At 32.7% G+C, this 18932-nt stretch overlaps 2 protein-coding genes across 3 annotated transcripts; one reads left to right on the plus strand and one right to left on the minus strand.

Moving 5' to 3' along the window:
- Positions 1–18: 18 nt before the first annotated feature.
- Positions 19–5937, plus strand: LOC128155529 (alpha-tubulin N-acetyltransferase-like). 2 transcript variants are annotated; one of them, XM_052817292.1, is made up of 9 exons: positions 19–216; positions 470–539; positions 1588–1679; positions 1995–2166; positions 2453–2663; positions 3118–3254; positions 3423–3499; positions 3897–4229; positions 4442–5937. In XM_052817292.1, the coding sequence occupies exons 1-9, from the start codon at positions 125–127 to the stop codon at positions 4629–4631; spliced, it is 1374 nt and encodes a 457-aa protein (XP_052673252.1). In that variant the 5' UTR covers positions 19–124; the 3' UTR covers positions 4632–5937. The 2 variants fall into 2 exon arrangements, with proteins under 2 accessions (XP_052673252.1, XP_052673253.1); XM_052817293.1 differs by having other exon boundaries at positions 4044–4229.
- Positions 5938–6669: 732 nt separating this feature from the next.
- Positions 6670–7912, minus strand: LOC128155528 (uncharacterized). Its single transcript, XM_052817290.1, has 2 exons — positions 7001–7912; positions 6670–6837 (listed from the first exon to the last, which is right to left on the minus strand). Exons 1-2 carry the CDS (start codon positions 7904–7906, stop codon positions 6820–6822), a joined length of 924 nt encoding a protein of 307 aa, XP_052673250.1. The 5' UTR covers positions 7907–7912; the 3' UTR covers positions 6670–6819.
- Between the last annotated feature and the right edge of the window lie 11020 nt (positions 7913–18932).

Here is an 18932-nt window from a genome sequence, read left to right on the forward strand (position 1 = left end):
CACTGCGTAACTGCTCTGTTTGCCTTGGTGCCGAGACTGTTGGGTGTTGTAAACTGTTGACTCGTGGACATTTAACAAGACAAAACAACTATGAACATGAAATAACAGTATATAAGGCAACACGATGGAATTTCCGTTTTCTGTAAATAATTTACTCGGTTCCACAATAAGTAAATTGGATAATACTGTGACCCCTTTCAGAAAAAACGCTGATGGGTAAGCAAAATGAAAACTATGTGATTGTTTATTTTCTTAGTGAAATCTATGCGAACATAACTATGATTAAGTTGCATGTACTAATTAAGAAATAATTATTACAGATTAGATTCAAGTGAAACTCTCGAAACTGTATACCAACAGTTCATAAATGATTTACAACTGAGCTGACTATAGCTAACCAGTCATTCTCAAATTCATTTGTAGCATGGTAATTTTTTCTTTCATAAAGTTTAACATTAATATTTTTCAGATATGATGCAAGACAGTTACGCAGACAGCTTATGGAAGTCATCGACCGAATGGGAGAAGCATCTGCGAGGGTATATATATATATATTTCATTTTATCTATATACCGTGTTACATATATATGATACCCTCTATTCCTTACGGAAACTTATGCTTAATTCATAGCTCTATAGAAACAGTCAGACTGAAATCTACACCCCCTGTTTATCAATTGGTCATAACCCACAGCGACTAAAAATGACAGCTAGGGCTGCATGAAATATCCACTAGTACTCCCTGTTTATCGATTGTTCAAAACCTACAGCAACCTAAGAAAAATCACATCTGCAAGAAATAATGATGATGATGTCAGACTCAAATTTCCGAGGAGACAATGCGACTGTTTCTTTTAGCTAACGTACTGATGTACATTAACAGTTATTTAGTGAATTTTACTAGCTTACTTTTTACAATTAATTTATTAATTTGTTAAAAGAAAGATGTAAATAAAAAAAAAAGAATGCTTTATTTGATGATTCATGCAGGTTATGAAGGAAGCGAACATTGCAGAAAAAATTTACAAAAGCTGCTAACGTTGGTTATTTTTTCTGCATTGTCGCCACCTTCATATCCCGCATGAATCACCAAAGAAAGCAGTTTATTGTTTAAATAGAGACTGAAAGATTGGTTTATAGATCTACTTTAACATTTATTATCTGTTAATATATAAACAAACCAGTCACTTTTGCAACCAAATAACTCAAACTTTTGGTCTAGAAAATCCATTTAAAAAATCCATGAATATGAGCACTAAAATATACAATATGTGAAAAAAAACAGTGGTTGGGCAACCATCTTTCTTAAATATCCATAAATTAAGGTATCAGTGTTTGAGACACTGAAGCTTGACTGCATGTTTATCAGTATTTTAAAATTCATGTTTAAATCATTTGGAACTTTTAAAATTTAAGGCTTTATGTTTGAGAAAGAACTAAAATATAGATATCTATAAAACATTTTATATAAACACTGTCTGACGTGTTTAATAATATTGATTTTTATTTTGATGAACAGTGAGTTGAATTTATATTACATACTTATAATCATACATGTATTCAGATCGATAAAATGCATTATTTTAGGCTCAGGGTCTGCGAACTATAATTACCACAGGAAGAAAACTGGAATTGTCAGATCATATTCTTTATGTAATGCGAGATGATCAATTAAATGAGTAAGTATATTTTCAAACCAGTTTCCTGGTTACAGTTATGCCTACAGAATTGAGAGAATTAGAATGTTAAGTTCTTGGATATAATAATGGGTAAAATAATTACCAACATAAACATAATTGTTATACATTACAAATACTAGTGTATATTTATTATACCACTCAGATAGAACTTGTAATTATAAGTAATACATGCATTCTGTTTTTAAGACAATACTTTAATATTGAAGTACATCAGCTTGGTATTTGCAAATGAACCAGTTTTTAGGATATCAGTGTTGGCACATTTCATGTTCATACCTTTCTTGTGATTTTCAGCAACAAAGGTGCTGTAATTGGAATACTAAAAATTGGAAATAAAAAGTTATTTGTCTATGACACCAAAGGCCGTGTTCATGAAATGGAGCCAATGTGTGTTCTTGATTTTTATGTTCATGAATCTCGACAAAGGATGGGATGTGGTAAACTCTTATTTGAGTACTTTCTAAAGGTAAATAGATGATTAAGAGATAATTATCTATATACATGTAGGTATAAAAATGTAGCACTAGATAATGAATCTAATATATAACTATAAAGATAATCAGTTTTAAAGGATAACAATGCTTTATTATATTTATATTCTTTAAAAACTGTGTTACTATGGCATAGATATTTTCATTTTTTATGAATTAAAATTCAATAGGTTGAATCTAAATATGCAACACTAATTACTGTTCTGCATAGTGCATACCGGTAAATAGATTTATAACAGTTTGGTCTTACTTCTTTTTCAGGACCAGGATATAGATCCACGTCATTTAGCAATAGACAAGCCATCCTTTAAATTTAGCCAGTTCTTAAAGAAGCACTACAACCTAAAAGCAGAACTTCCACAAGTGAATAACTTTGTTGTGTATGAGGGATTCTTTAGTAGCCTGACATCTCAGGACAATTCAAGAGGAAGAAGAGGATACTCCAGACCTCCACTACACCCAAACACAAATTGTAAGGATTGGTTTCTTGTTGAATTTCAATTTTTTAATTCTATTGGCACAAATTCATGAAGTAAGAATAATTGTCAAAGACCCAACATATGCAAAACAGATGTGCATTTGTATTATCATTTCACATCAATATAAAAGTTAAGCATCATTGAATTTCATATTCTTAGAAAGGAAAAATTCTGGCATTTTATTACATGGGACATGCCAGAATGAATATTATGAATGATATTTTAAAAACCTATGGGGTTTATATGCATAGACCAACATAATTTTTATTTCCAAATAAATTGTCAAATCTTCATTTGGCATGACATCCATGATTTCAAAATTGATTAATTTTGAGCATCTCTGAATTGATAAAACTTTATTGCTACATGTTTTTTTGCTCTGCTCTTCAAATAGATGTAATGGCCGGTATTAGAAGGTTAGTGAAAAGGATCTTGCCTTTTTTATAGATAATAACTCTGAGGTGAAGGCTGGGAGACGGCAAGGTTCCAGTCACTATAGATACAGGAACTCACCATCTAGTCAGCTAGAGTCGGACACCTATGAACCATCCAATCGATCATCTCCAAGGCGAGGAGAAAACATGGTCAGTTTGCCATTTATTAAATACCAGTAAAAGTACTTATGTTTATTTGTTAGTTCCTATGCAATTTATTAAATAATTGGTCTTATATATGTCCATATGTTAGTCTCTATAATGAAAAACTTTTTCCAAGGTCGATGAAATTTAAAATATTTAAACTATGATTTTCAGACTCCTGAAATAATTCCCACCCCTCCAAGAGCCCCTTCTCACACTGAAGTGTTGGAGAGACTTCTAAGTGAAAGAGAGTAAGTGTTGTTGTATTCGTTGTTCTTCTTTTTGTGAAATAAAACAGGAGTTGTTATAAGATCATGCAGCCTGTGTACAAAGATATGAAAAGTTGACAAATATTATTTTCATTTGATTTACATTTGTTGTGAAATTGCTTGATACTTTAATCTGTATTGCTTAAAAGTAATATCTATAAGATACCACTTTCTTAACTGTATCTAAGTTGTTGGTTTGAATCTTGCATGCACATACAGCTTAAAACTGTAAAAAAAAAAAAAAAGTTCTGCATCCTAAATCAAGTTCTGCTTCCTAAATCAATATAAATTTTGTGTTCTGAGTGTCAGCTTTTGGTGTTGCAAAACCTTATAATCTTCCTCATAATCACACTCATTCAACATCCTTTCCTTTTCACAGCAAAATCAAACAATTAAGGGGCACCTCTCCTTCCACTAAACATCGCACAATTGGTGCAAGTGCTTCTCATTATACTCGTCACTCCAATACCCCTTCTGAGACAGACTCACGGCCTAATACAACCTCTGTACTCCACTTGCAAACCAGGGGTAGTGGGGGAAGAGGAAGCCGCCACTCACAGAACAGGAATCAGAATGCAGGGACCAATGGAGACAGATCCCCTCCTCTGCTTCAAAGGGAACCTCCCATCAATTATCAGGAGAAAATGAATCTTCATCAGGATTACATGGGCAGAAATGGGCATCTTAAAGTTACAAAGGGAATTCCATCCAGGTAAAGAATCAAATTTTTATCTATATATGCAACTTAATTGATCATGAATTGCAGAAAAAAAAGTTCATCTACTCACACGTTTATTTTTACCCTTTTCGCAAATTGAGAAATTTTTATCTCCACCTTGAACAAAAATCTTATATTATAATAGGGCATGCAATCAGTCATAGTTGGATTTGTACTAGTAATTTTTCATTTTATCTTTTTGACAGTTTACCATCCATTAATAATCACCAGAGTAAAACGCAGTACAGCGAGAATCCAGCAAGCAACATCCTGGCTGGAATCCCAACCCCTTGGAAGGGAAACTTCCCCAGCAACTCTAACTGGACTGTGTACGGGGCCCCCAATAACTATCAGACTATTGGCTCAAGGCATTACAATCACACCAGACTGTGGTGATAATGATAAGATCTCAACAAAATCAAAAGAGGTTTTCATTTTCGTCTTCTCTTGAAGCATGTGTATTTGACATAATGGCCAGAAATGCTCAACTCTCATTTACCATGGACAAAACTCTGTACATACACTGTAGTTATTTATTACTGAGACATATGATTGTAAATGGTGAATAACACCAAAAGTTCATGTGGACTCTTACCTCTGCAATTCAATAACAATACAATATTTCTTCAGTTGCATAAGAGTGTGCCACTTGAATTAAGAACATATATATGTTGTAGAATATATTTTGCTTAAAATGTCTACTTCTTCTTATCACATACATTTTATTGGTGGAATTTGGAGGAGGGGGTGTCTTTAGTTTTACAAAATTATGAAATTGATTAGGATTCATAAAGGTTTATCTATTTTTTATCATTTGCATTTTAATTTCTTCCTAATAAATGCAACTTGCAGTTTTTCAATTTTAAAAGTTATAGGGTTTCCAATGAACATTTTCTGTCAAAATATTAAATGTGCTTTAAGTAGATGTATTAATCTGTTTTGAATTTGTTGATAGCCCTTCAGTTAGTTTTATTGTGCAATTTTAAATCTGTTTTCTAAAACGGTTTAGAGTTTTATGAACATGCAAGTTAAATTGTGTTAATGATGTTTGAAACTGCCTCTTGGTTGATGGTGTTGTTATTATAGCAATACTGACTTTGCTCAGGCTTAAAATGTGTCCATCCATACAGTACATTGAACTGTATATTGATACATTCTTCTTTTATTCAAGAGGTGCTGTGTTTAAATGTTTTCAAATGCTAGCACTTAAACTACTAATTTTTTTTTTAAAAAAATGGAATACATTTAATGCTGGTTCATGATGTCTCATATACCCGTTAATTATCTACATGACTATATATTTCACATTTACATTGACTATTCGATGTAAAAAAACATGTACATACACAATCTGCAATGGCGTTCACAATGAACAATGATGTTAACTGTTTATAAATTGTAATCATTAAATGCAAATTTATTTATTTAATTGGTCCATGGTGGTATATTTAGATAGATATTGGAGGTATACAAATATCCACTAGTAAATTAAATAAAATGTATGTACATGTACTATACTAGGATGAAATGCAGTATAATACTGTGTGCAGTTTTGTTTGTATGTGCTTTGCCATTGATAGATATAATCTAATTATCAGTCTTTCTCGAGTTCATATTTAGAGCTTTTGGGTGAGCTGCAGCCTGCTGAAATATAACTTTCAATGTTGTTTGAAATAACTACATGTATTAACAATTAAGTTATGATCACAAATTTATTATAAAGAAAAAGATGATATTGTAAAGAGTCATTGTGCATTCTCCTTTTCCAAGTTTTAGTATTGCAGTTTTACCCAAAATAATCATAATGACCTATCAAATGAGTAACTTTTGTTGTTATTGTGTTCAATGATAACTATAGAGCACTGCTTGCTTTTGATCTTGTTATGTTTTTATAGTACAAATATATGTCAGCTTGTCAAGTAAGCTGAAATACTTATATCAAAAAAATCTGTTCTAAAAAAAAATTAAATAAAATACATTGTTACTGGATAATGGTTTAAAATTTATCTTTATATATGATATAAAATTATGTCATGTACATGTATCTTGTGTCAAAGACATAAAAGATACAATCAAAAACCTTTATTTCAGGAAGAGAATGTAGTGACCTTTATTATTTATCATTATTTATTACAAATATTAAAAAAGTTGGATTTTGATTTTAAAAATTATGATTTTGGTCAGTATTTCTCAGAATACAAGACTTCATACCGACTTTTTTTCAACGTTTTTTTTTTATAATTTTTTTAACCATAATCATCGTATTTTCAACGTTGGTATAGTAATGTTGTATTTCTGCTGGATAAAGTTTTCTTTTGAATTTCAGATTTGACCAATCTCTTGAACTGGGGTTTAGTTAATAAATTGTTAATTTCCATCAATTCTTCTAAACTCCATGGGTATTCTTCAATAAAAATTCCGACTTCTTCCACACTGAAATCCATTTTATTGAAAATATTTGGTTCTAAGATAATTCCTTGCTTTAATATTTCTCTTGTTAAGGCTGTCATCTTCATCATACAAGATCTCAATAAGGCAACTTGCAAATCTGCCTGGCCTCGATACTTTTCTCTGTGAAGAACCTCTATACAAGTCTGTTCATCTGAAACGAAAATCAACAGGGAAAATATTTGGAATGGAATCTTGGATATGAGATTGAGCAAATCTTTAATGATTGCTGGTTTTCTTGACTGAATTGCTGTTTGCAAGAAAGACAGCAAATCCTGGTCGCTCCAGCCTGTTTCATTAAGAATACTGTCAATTACTTCATTTTTCTCAGTGGCACAGAAGGGACTTCCGGGGATCAAGCTTTCAATAAATGAGGCATCTATCAGGTTCTTGCACCCCAGCTCATCAAATTTAGAGACCAAATATGGAGGTCCTTTTAAGCAGGCAACAAGATATGCATTCTTAAAGTGTCTGTAAGAAAACCCCTTGTCTATGTTTTGAAATATTGTATCAATAAGCTCATGAGTTAATTTGTTCCCAGCAACATGCACACAAACTTTGAAAACATTATTGGGGTTCAGTTTCATGTGCTTGTTCTCCAATATGCTTTGAAATAGATCAAAATCACTTTTTTCAGCTGCGTCATCAAAGTATTTCTGTAATATCTTTAAATCAGTTTCTTCTTCCAAGAACTCTATGCGCTCCTTTGCCTCCACAAAATCATCATCGTAGTCGTAGAAATGACGAGAAACACCCCAGTGTGGAACGCATAAACCTGAATTTTCTTTTTCATCTTGACACGCCTCTTCCTGAACGGTGTGGTGAATACATGCTTTGTATATCCTTTCTACTGGGTCATCTTCCTTTTGAAAATCCACATAAGTTATGTTTCGTAACAGTTTTGGCATTTCGTCGACAGTTTCCAACATAACAGGAATAATGCAATGTCTCTTGTCTAGGGCGTATTTCCGGAACGCTTCTTGTTGTTCAAACCAACACCAACCACTTTCAACGAAGTCGGGACTGATCAACATTAACACTTTGTCTGATTTCTCAATCGCAAAAGAAATATTGACTGCGATTTCAGTTCCTGGAAGAAAGTCCCTATCGGCAAAGCAGCATTTGATCTTAAACCTTTCTTCCAGGTTTTCCATTATCCTTTTGGCTGCCTGGGTGTTTGCAGAACTGTATGCAATAAACAGATCGAACTCTTGGTTAGCCATTACTATTCTAAAGAAAAAAAATTTAAAAGTGTGTAAACAGAGAAAATAGTTTCGTATTTGTAAAAGCATTCATGTATAACATATATTTAATTAACGTCCAATACAATATGATATCAATTAACCATTCTATAGTCAGCACATCTTCCTGTAATTATATATTTAGACACTTTATAGCCGTTTCACTTCCTCAATTTGCACTTTATTTTCGTTAAGCTTGAGTGGGCACTTGTCTCCTGGCAAAATCCATGAGAAGGTTATGTTAGTACACTTCTCTAAAACGGGTTGAGTAGGTATACGTGTGGTATCAGGAGAAATCGTACCTAAGAGAAAACTTACCCAGGAGAAAACGTACCCAATACCTAGGGTACGTTTTCTCCAAGAGAGAGCGTACTTGGAGAAAACGTACCCTATAAAAATCATAAACATAATTTTAAATACTATTTTACTGCATAAATATAGAGAAATATATGTTTTCACACATATACTTTTTCTGTTTGTGAATACGATTAAGTTGGGGAATAGCTTGGACATGATTTGAGTTCAAAATTTTTAACTTTATTTTCATAAATAATTTTTATATAGTTGATAAATTTACCATATTTGTTATAAGACTTCAGTATTCTGCTTTAAGTATTAGTAATTTCAATGTTATTAGACCTTTGATACTTTCAAAGTTTGTTAAATTCTAGGGACATTTTAGCAATGAATAAATAATCTATTCATATAGATGACGTATAATTTATCAAATAAAAAAAAAAACCCAAAAAAAAACGTGCTATTGACTTCTTGAGATACTCATATTAATTAAGTTCTCTACGAAAGCCGAGAAGGATCATTCGAGATTCGAGATTCGAAATACGAGATTCGAGATTCGAAATTCGAGATTCAATATCTAAATTAACCAATCAAATCATGGATCTGAAACCTGTATCCTAGCAACATCAAACTGTTCTAAATAAAGATCATTCGTACATGCTCTTTCCTACAAATACATGTCTTAATAGCGCTTATATAGTGGTTTTAAAATGGTTAAATTAACATTGATGAATTAACCCCACACAGTATAAACAATTAAATTAGAAATAACACTGTTGGCTTTGCGAATCTAAGTGGTTTTGTTTGCCCTGTATGTATTTCCCCCCGAACAATTTTAACCCGAAGTGTATTCGCCCCAACTGTGTAAAAATCGGCTCGCGAAGAAAGATCTGTTTAATCTAAATGTTTTAGCTATGAAACGAAACTCAATGAAATAATCGACATGTCAAAATATAGGTTATGATAAAGTTTTAAACCATAGAAGATATAATGATTTACAACCTCAAAGACAAAAATCCAGATAAGAATAGTGTATTGTAGGGTATGGCAATGCCATTGTCGATATGAGAGAGAGAGAGAGAGAGACAGACAGACAGACAGACAGACACAGAGAGAGTTTTGTAGTGTCAAATTCAGTTTTGATTTAGAATTTGAAATTGATTTGATTTGTTACAAGCATATATAGACAATAATTAAGCCTCTAAAACGAGAAAAGAGAGGAGGTAGCTAGGGTAGGGCAGACCAACTAGCAAGCTTTAATTTTAACGGTGTTAGCGCACCTGTGATTTACATCGACTCTCTCTCTCTCTCTCTCTCTCTCTCTCTCTCTCTCTCTCTCTCTCTCTCATCACCTAGCATTTCCTTTTCCGTGAGGGAGTTTGGGGTATTTGTGATGTCTTACATTAGCTGGCGAAAATAATAAAAAAAAAACATGAAATTTTCTTTAAATTGTGTGCGGATGTTGTACGCCAATAATCTGTTTTCAGTATATACATTTCAAGGGGGGGGGGGGGGGGGGCTATATAGTCCTAATTAATTTGTCAGTTATTCTGTCCCCCACCTTGTTTTCTCTTCGTTTTCCAGGTTTTTTTTATTTGGCTCGGCAAATTAATATAAAACTTTCTGTGTAGCTCCATAACGATGCACTGTAGATAAATTATGAGTAGTTTTACTTTTGATAAACAGGTACATATCCGTACTTGATTTTTAATTTGACTCTTATAATCGGATTTAATATTCCAATAATTATAGGGTAGGAAAGAGTAGACGGGACTTTTTTGCGCATATCCTACTGTACCATTCATTCAACACAGGTTTTAGCACTCATCGAGTTCGACTTGCTTTCCTTTTTTTATCTACTGGATTTAAAGCTATTAGTTTTTTAAAATATTTTGAATTTATGGCCTGATTATATATAAATTAGAGCTGTGCTGGTGCATATATTTACCCAAATGGACCAAAGTATAACCAAATGAATCTAAAAATTTTGACAAAATTAGTTTTAAACGTACGACTCTTTTTCAATTCTAATCGGGTATGTCCTTTAGAAAAATCTTGAACCACACACATTTTAGCAAATAAAACGACAATTGTTTCATTTTTTTATGGGGAGGGAGGTGGTGCCGGTAAAGGACATGTATTGCTTGTGGCAGTTGTGCCATACTCTCATTTGTTGTAATAGGTAATACTACATATTGATATAAAATGAAAGTTTCCAATTACACTGTACATAGCTTCTATCACGCATTTTGACCCGTGCGATAGTTTAAAACAATTTTCAAAGCATTTAATGTAATTCAACCGATCATTTTTGAAATTTAATTTTCTGGATCCCCGCCTGATACGTCCGCCTCCATGGACATTAGAATTACACATTAACTTAATCGGCTATGTTATGGGACGATAACATTTTTTATCAATGTTTTTGCAGGATATGTAACGAATAACAGCCTATTTGTGGGTTTTTGCACTGATTATTTGAGATAATTTGCCGCCATCTTTTTGCATTCCACACACCACTCACAGTTTCTTTATTTGGTGTTCTGTGTGTATGGCGACAAATTGGTAAATTTGCACCACTCACCCCTTGTAGCTTCATCCTGATTACATTTTATCTGGCTAAGTGTAATGTAGTAGTATATAAAATACACACATCTTTGTTTGCAGTGCTTATTTACATCTTTAGAGATTTACTTACCAAAAAAAGTAAACATTTATATGACTTATATGTAATTATTGTCAACTTTGGTGCGGTGGGGGGGGGGGGGGGTAGGAAACTACAGAGAAACTTAACTTGGCTGTGAAACATATGCTTTGATTCTTTCTTGTTGATATATCAATGAATGAATTATAAAAAAATATATGTACAACAATTAATTTTGAAATATTCATGCACAATCAAATAAAAGGTTTTACTGTTCTCTGCACAAGAAATCGGCAATGTGAACAAATTGGCACCCTATCATCCCTACCTTTAATTGTAGAGAGTAGGTATCCTTCTATATTGAAAACAATTCCAAAAGTAAGACTCATAATAAGTTGTTTACTGAGGAAAAGGAAAAAAAATTGTATTTCCGTATGATGTGATAATATCTCAATGATTTGTTTATAATCATAGTACTAGTGTTTCACTGTATGCATACATAAAAACGATAAGTAATGCTTATATTTATTAGTGAAACAGGACATATTATTTATATTTAGATTATTTAGATACATGTACTAATCTTCATGCGGGGATCTAGAAAGGAGGGGGTCAGGGGATCTGGACCCCCTCCTCGGGAAAATTGGAGCTTATTAAATTTACATAGTAAAATTTTTTAAAATTGGCCTAGGATCCCCTACAGAAAAAATTAGCTACGCTTAAGAAGTTCTCTACCATAACCGCATTTTTACACAAAAGGGGTGAATAAACCCGGGTTTTAAACTATTACTGGTGGTGAAATACCTTAGGGTTCAAACGCATCAGGTGGAAATGCACTAGGGCAAACAAAATCACTTAGATCGCGAAGCACACTGCACTATTACTAGTGCAATTAGATATTCTGTGTAAAAGTAAATACAAATAATTATTTAGTTAGGTATGGAGAAGTGAACATAGCATTTATTTGTATATAAGAGCATGTACGTATGATTTTTATTTAGAACAGTTTGATGTCGCTAGGATACATATTTTCAGATCCTTGATTTGATTGGTTAATTTAGATATTGAATCTCGAATTTCGAATCTCGTATCTCGTATTTCGAATCTCGTATTTCGAATCTCGAATCTCGAATGATCCTTCTCGGCTTTCTCCAAATATATTACATTCAAAACTATTATGTAGATCTATATTTTTTTAAACGATTTCATTTATATTGAAGGACTAATTGCCGACTAATTAAACTGCTCAGGCGAAGTCTGTGCATTTGTATATGATATGGTCCTGTTCTCTGAATCTGTGGAAGGTTTACAATGTCTTTTGAATGAACTACATAGCTATTGTAATACTTGGAAAATGCATGTTAATGCGGAAAAGTCAAAAATTGTGGTTTTTAGAAACAATGGCAGAGTAAAAGATAGTGAGTGTTGGCATATTGGTAATGATGTTTTAGAAATTGTACAACAATTCACTTACTTAGGAATACTTTTCAACTTTAACATCAAGTTTACCAAAGCTGAAAAACAATTATCTGAACAAGGTAGAAAAGCATTGTTTGCGCTTAGAAAGAATATACGGGGAATGTCATTTAATATAGAAACATTATTGTCGCTTTTTGATTGTTTTATTGGTGGAATTGTTAATTACTGTTCAGAGATATGGGGAAATAATATAGGTTGCAATATCGAGAAACTTCATACAGACTTCTGTAAACAAATTCTCGGAGTGAAGAAAAGTACAAATACTGCTTACTTATATGCTGAATTAGGCCGTGTGCCCCTTGTACATTATAGAATGTTTAACATTATTAAGTTTTGGAAAAATGTCTTAATTAGTGACAATTGTATAATTAGACATTGCTACGAAGTTATGTATATTAATTGTGAAGAACACGGTTATAAAAACTGGGTTTTCTATGTAAAGAAAATTCTCATTGACCTCGGTTTTTTTGATATATGGTCTAACCAAAAAATAAACAATGGTATTTTACAACTTGTAAAACAAAGAATTTTTGATCAGGCAAAACAAGATATTTTTGCAAATGTTGAAAATTCAAAGAAATGTTCTTTTTACAAATATCTTATCGATGGTATACATCTTCAATACTATTTAAGAAAATCTTTTCCCATTAGATTACAGAAATATATAACTAAATTACGACTATCGTCACATCGCCTGGCTATTGAAACTGGTAGATATAATAACACAAATAGAGAAAATAGATTTTGTCCACATTGCAAATCTAGTGTTGAAGATGAATTCCATTTTTTATTTGTTTGTCCTCTATACAGAACATTGCGCAGATTATACATGAAAGAATATTATTATAAAAAACCTTGTATGTTTAAATTAATTCAACTTTTTAATACTGACAATGTCAAAGATCTCTGTAATCTTGGCAAATTCATCTCAAAAAGTATGTTATTAAGGGACAACTGTATTACATAATTGTAGTCTTTTGTTTTCTCAACCTGTATATGTAACAGTAAATGTTATTATCTGTACGTGCACAAGTTCTCCTGTAAATACACTACCACCTCATGTTATACATATGTCATACTGATAAGCTGTAAAGCTTAAAGAAATAAAGAATTGAATTGAATTGAATTGTATATAACACAATTATTGTCTAATTAATTAATATACGTGATTATGTATATAGAAACAAAAGCAACAAATGTTTATTCTATAATTTATTTTATTTCGTCCCATTTTTATACGGTGTGTTCCCGTTTTGCATACATTTGATAATTGGGTATAGAACAATAGGTGTGAATTATGTTGTGATAGCAATTATAGTCTGCTTCCAGTCAAAGATTTTACCTGGATTTTTACCTGTGTTTTATCAGCACCTTTACCTAAACCTATACGGTGTGTTCCCGTTTTGCATACATTTGATAATTGGGTATAGAACAATAGGTGTGAATTATGTTGTGATAGCAATTATAGTCTGCTTCCAGTCAAAGATTTTACCTGGATTTTTACCTGTGTTTTATCAGCACCTTTACGAGAATATAGATATTTTGTTGTGTTTTAGGTCTAATAACTATCACCATTTTTTTTTCATTTCATAAAATAAAGATAACGATATGTTTCCACTCACTGATCATCTTCACAAGATGTTGTGAAGATGATGGGGGACTCCGTGTCTCTTTTTACAACTTGGTTGCAAAATATGTAAAACGCATGTTTATAATTAGTTGATTGGTATCAACAGAAAGAATATTATGAAAGGAAACAGACCTTTATCAAAAAATATTTCAATCTTTGAAGTAGAGGCTTTGACATCTTATGACATCACCGCTTTAGTATATATTGCAGGTCACTTTCTGATTTTTTAAAATAGTAGCTAAATACATGAAACACAAAAATTTCCGACAAAAATAATAATTTTAATATTGATTCGATAAGTTCTTATGACGTCACCGCTTTAGTATATATTGCGGGTCACTTTTCTGGGGGGTTTTCTCAAATCGGTCGTTAAAAACATGGAGCACAAAAATTCCGACAGAAATAATCTTAATATTGATTCGATATACTTCAATCTGCAGAAGGTTGAACATGCATGAATTAGGTCTACATTTGATAGGTTTTGTGAAAATATATTTACAGTTTTTGAAGCATCCATCATAAAATTGACGACTTATCATCATATTATCAGGCACGTAGCATCGTTTTTGAAAGTGGGGGGGGGGGGGGGCAGACTCATCCAAAACATCTTGACAAGCAAAAAAAAAATAAAATGGAAAAAGGTTACTTTCCAAAATTCTGAAAATCCTAAACCGTGGGGAGTAGTATACCTTTACTTCAATTTCACTGATTATTTCCTTATTTTCAATTCATTGTTTTTTACATGGTCCCATACAAAAGTAGGTGGGGGGGGGGGGGCAACTACATGTTAATTCAATTTTTCGTACACTGTATGTAAATTTAAGAAAAATCTTTGCTGCGCACAAAAGTGGGGGGGGGGGCGGGGGGCAACTCCATGTTAATTCAATTTTTCGTACACTGTATGTAAATTTAAGAAAAAGCTTTGCTGCGCATAAAAGTGGGGGGGGGGGGGGGGGGGGGGGGGCAGGCATCCCCCCTGCACCCCCCCCCCCCCCCCGATGCTACGTGACTGATCATCATACAGTTTGTCTATTTTCTTCGATTATTCAAGCCAAAGCATAAATGAGAAATGTTTAGCAGCGTTTTCACTAGACACATTTCCTCCATTTATGTCAGCAATAATTGAATATTAAAATATAATTTCTCTTCAATCTTGTAACATGCACATGTACTTCCTTAAGTGTACTTAAGTTTAATTGTTTAAATAAATTAATAAAATTGTTCATGACCAGCAGGCATGTTCACGAAGGTATCTTAGGACTATGGTGTGTCCTAAGTACATCTTAGGATACGTCTTAGTCTTAAGTCTGTTTCTCGAAACTCTCCTAAGTTTAGGAACCGCCGTAACTTTGTCCTAACTTAAGGACAACACCTACCTTGTCCTAAGACCATCCTAAAGTTATAAAATCACGTTTTTGGGGATATTGGGATGTTGTGAAGCCTTTTCTTAAGACCGGTATAATAAAACAATATTTTCCACAGTTCCAGCATTTTCGACAAACATCAAATTCCTAATCCGGGAGGGGGGGGGGGGGGGGACATAGTCATTTATTCTATCATGTGTGTTCATTTTAACAAAATGACGTGGAGGGGGGCCCCGAACTCTCACCACTTCCCCGTTACTACATGCCTGCCTGGGAGCTGACAAATTTTTAAGATTTTTTTTTGCAAATACTATCTCTGTTTGACGAATGAAAATTATTCACTTATGTTTTTTTTTATCTACACTGTACACTTAATGCGTTACATTCATTGTTTTGATTTTAATAATTTTTGAAAATAATTATTTAAATGTCGTTTGCTAAAAAGTAAATTTACATCGGGTTATATAAGCCATGCGTGATCATTCCTGATTTTTATCACTTTATTTGGAAAAAAAAATCTTAAAAAAAAATTGTAATGTTTAATGAACTGTATTTATATATTTTCGAAATATATTACAACTTATTTTTTTATTTAACATGTTCGTGTATTCTATATATTGCAGATTAAAGGGAAATTGGCTGTGTTTGTAAGGGTACATGTGTTTCCTCATGTAACGTTTCAAATTCTATGAAAATCGCGAGTTTATGTATATTACATATACTTGAATGACAAGATTCTCAAATGTTAATTATCTAATGACAATACACACGTGTTGTTTACATAATTATCTGCTTTTCTGGCAAAATGTTTAATGATTCATCCCTACACAAGTCTCTCAAATTCGATCTGAATGAATAAATTTGAAAAATAAGAATGGTTGTAGAAGGTTAGGATATCCTAACTTAAGATGTTCCTAATTAAGTTACCGTCGAGCTACATCCTAAGACGTGTCCTAAGTTGATCTTAGGATGTTCCTAACTTTTTTCCTAAGTCATATCTTAGGAACACACTTACGTCATATCTTAGGAAAGTTTCGTGAACATGCCTGCAGATTGAAGTGTGAAATTAAATTCAAGAACATGCAAGTAAATGTGCTTTTATGCAATTTATATTATACCATAAAATAAATGTAAATATCAATTGGGAGTAGATATGTTTTATTTATTTTATTGTTAATAGCCCTCACAGGAACTGTGATATAGACTATAGCAATTAAGCAATTATCTCACCTGGTCAAATTCCCGTTTCGCACACATTTTTTCTATACATAATTTTCAAATGTGTGCAAAACGGGAACAAACCTTTCATACGTGTGACATCACTACAACTATTTTTATTCCATAGTAACATCATTTGATGTTTATATCATACATAAGTGCACAATATGCACAACATGTTCCTTTTATTTATAAAAAAAATATGTTTTTATCATACTTTATAGTGCCCAATATGCACAACATGTTTGTTCTAATTATAAAAAAAAAATAATATTATGGAAACACTTTTCTACTTGTACTTTTTTCCGATAAAACGTTTCGGTCAAAACGAACTTAGGCAACAGCATGAAAATTTTCACGTTAGTTTAAATTCTCATTATACTTGCTAATCAAGCATAAATCAGTATACTCATGCTTATCTAATTTCACTTTAATTCTCTTTGATCCTTCATTGTTTGCTTAATTCTATGTTGCAACATTCTCTTCTTATTCGTGTTAATTCTTTCTTATATCTCTGTTACAAACGTGAATTCAAACACGCAAACCATAAAGCACTTTCAATAAAGACGAATACATGTTGCATGATTTGAATGCTGCATTATGACGCCAGGCGGCAGTGTGCGCGCTACAATTGCTGCTCCCTGAAAAAAAAACCCAACGTAGCTTGCTAAATGTGGGATGTTTCGCACCATGACATTTCGCTCCAATGTTTATATGTTCAGATCAAGAAATGGAGGGGAGGTTCATGTACTAAGGGATAATTTATAATTTTGTTTGCCGGGGAGGGGGTGGGGGTAGGTCGAGTTCTATTTTAGTAGGTTTACTATGTGAATTTAAAAAAGTGAATTTTCAAGGGTGGTAGGGTGACTGGACCCCCCTCCTAAAATAAAATAAAATACTAAGTCTTCGCAACAGTTATTTATATGAGACGATATAATCTTACAGTTCTCATAATTAGCACCCGTATCATAATTATCATCATCGCAAGCTTGATATGGAAGTCGGTCAATTCAACTCTTCATTTAATCAAGACCAGTTGACAGGTATAAATGAATGAGGTTCATGTCTCTAAGTTACATGTATCATAGCTTATATAAACACCTTCAAATCTAAACGTGGACATTCAGTTACATGTACATGATTTATATTAAAAAAAAACAAAGTTAACCTACAATAAGCATGGCTGTGAATGATATATACACATTTTTATCACTTCGAAAATTTGTGTGAATAAGAAGCATACATTATTTATGTTTTGTATTTTGGGGAAAAAAATATTTCATTTAGAACTTTATACAAGAATTTTTATTAAGATTTGATTTAGATTTTAAACCAAAACGTATAAACAGTTATATCACATACCGTATTTTAATCTCTTTGCCTGGTTTGTTTTCGTTTACTTATTGTGTAATTAAGTCACTGATAATTTAGATTCGTTAATTTTAGCGCGTATACGTATATTTACTCCTGCGATTCCACCGTTCTGTGCCGAATCGCAAGAATATAAAATCGCGTGCACCAAACTTTGTTTTCACATCACAAGTTCCAAACTTTTAGAAAAATAAGTGAGCCATGATTTTAAAACCTGCAGTTTTAAGTTTTTTAACCCGGAATTTCACGCGGATATTAATTCATCGCATTTAATCAGGGGTACACAGTACTGTAGCCTAACGAGAGGTACATGTTCATAGTGATTCATGCAAGTGATAATTTTCACACGTACTAGAGTACAGGAAGAGCTACTTCTAAGCATTTCGTACCCCAGTCCTTTTATTGTTTTTCAAAAACATCTTTAAATTTAGTTTAAATTTATTTCTTTTTAATCTACATGTTCCACGGGTACATCTGGACAGAACCGTGCATCACCCCGCCTCTTTTCACCTCAAATGAAACTAAAGTCCTGTCGACAAGTACTAATGCCATGTTCCTCTTCTAAAAATTAACCGTTCCTGCATATAATTTGCAAAAAAACTGTTACTGCATATATATACAATACATTGCATTGCGGATCTAGAATTAGATCAGATCCACCCCCAATGGAAAATTCACACTTATTTAATCAACCAATAAAAAAATTAATACAAAATTATCTCTCAGACCCCCCCCCCCCCCCCCATGATTTTTTTAGAACCGCGCGGAGACATTTTACATGTATACAAAAAAAAAACGTATCTTTTTGAGTCTGCGTATATCGTGGCTTGTAAAAAGTTGACTATATTAACATGTATTTCATATTCCTATACTAAGCATTTAATTTGAGATGTTTTCACGAATTTATTTAATTTATGCCATTTGTTAGTTTCGTTTTAATAAATCTTCGGGAGCAGCAATTGTAGCGCGCACACTGCCGCCTGGCGTCATAATGCAGCATTAAAT

This window comes from Crassostrea angulata, chromosome 7 (assembly GCF_025612915.1).
Source record: "Crassostrea angulata isolate pt1a10 chromosome 7, ASM2561291v2, whole genome shotgun sequence".
NCBI classification, from domain to species: domain Eukaryota; kingdom Metazoa; phylum Mollusca; class Bivalvia; order Ostreida; family Ostreidae; genus Magallana; species Magallana angulata.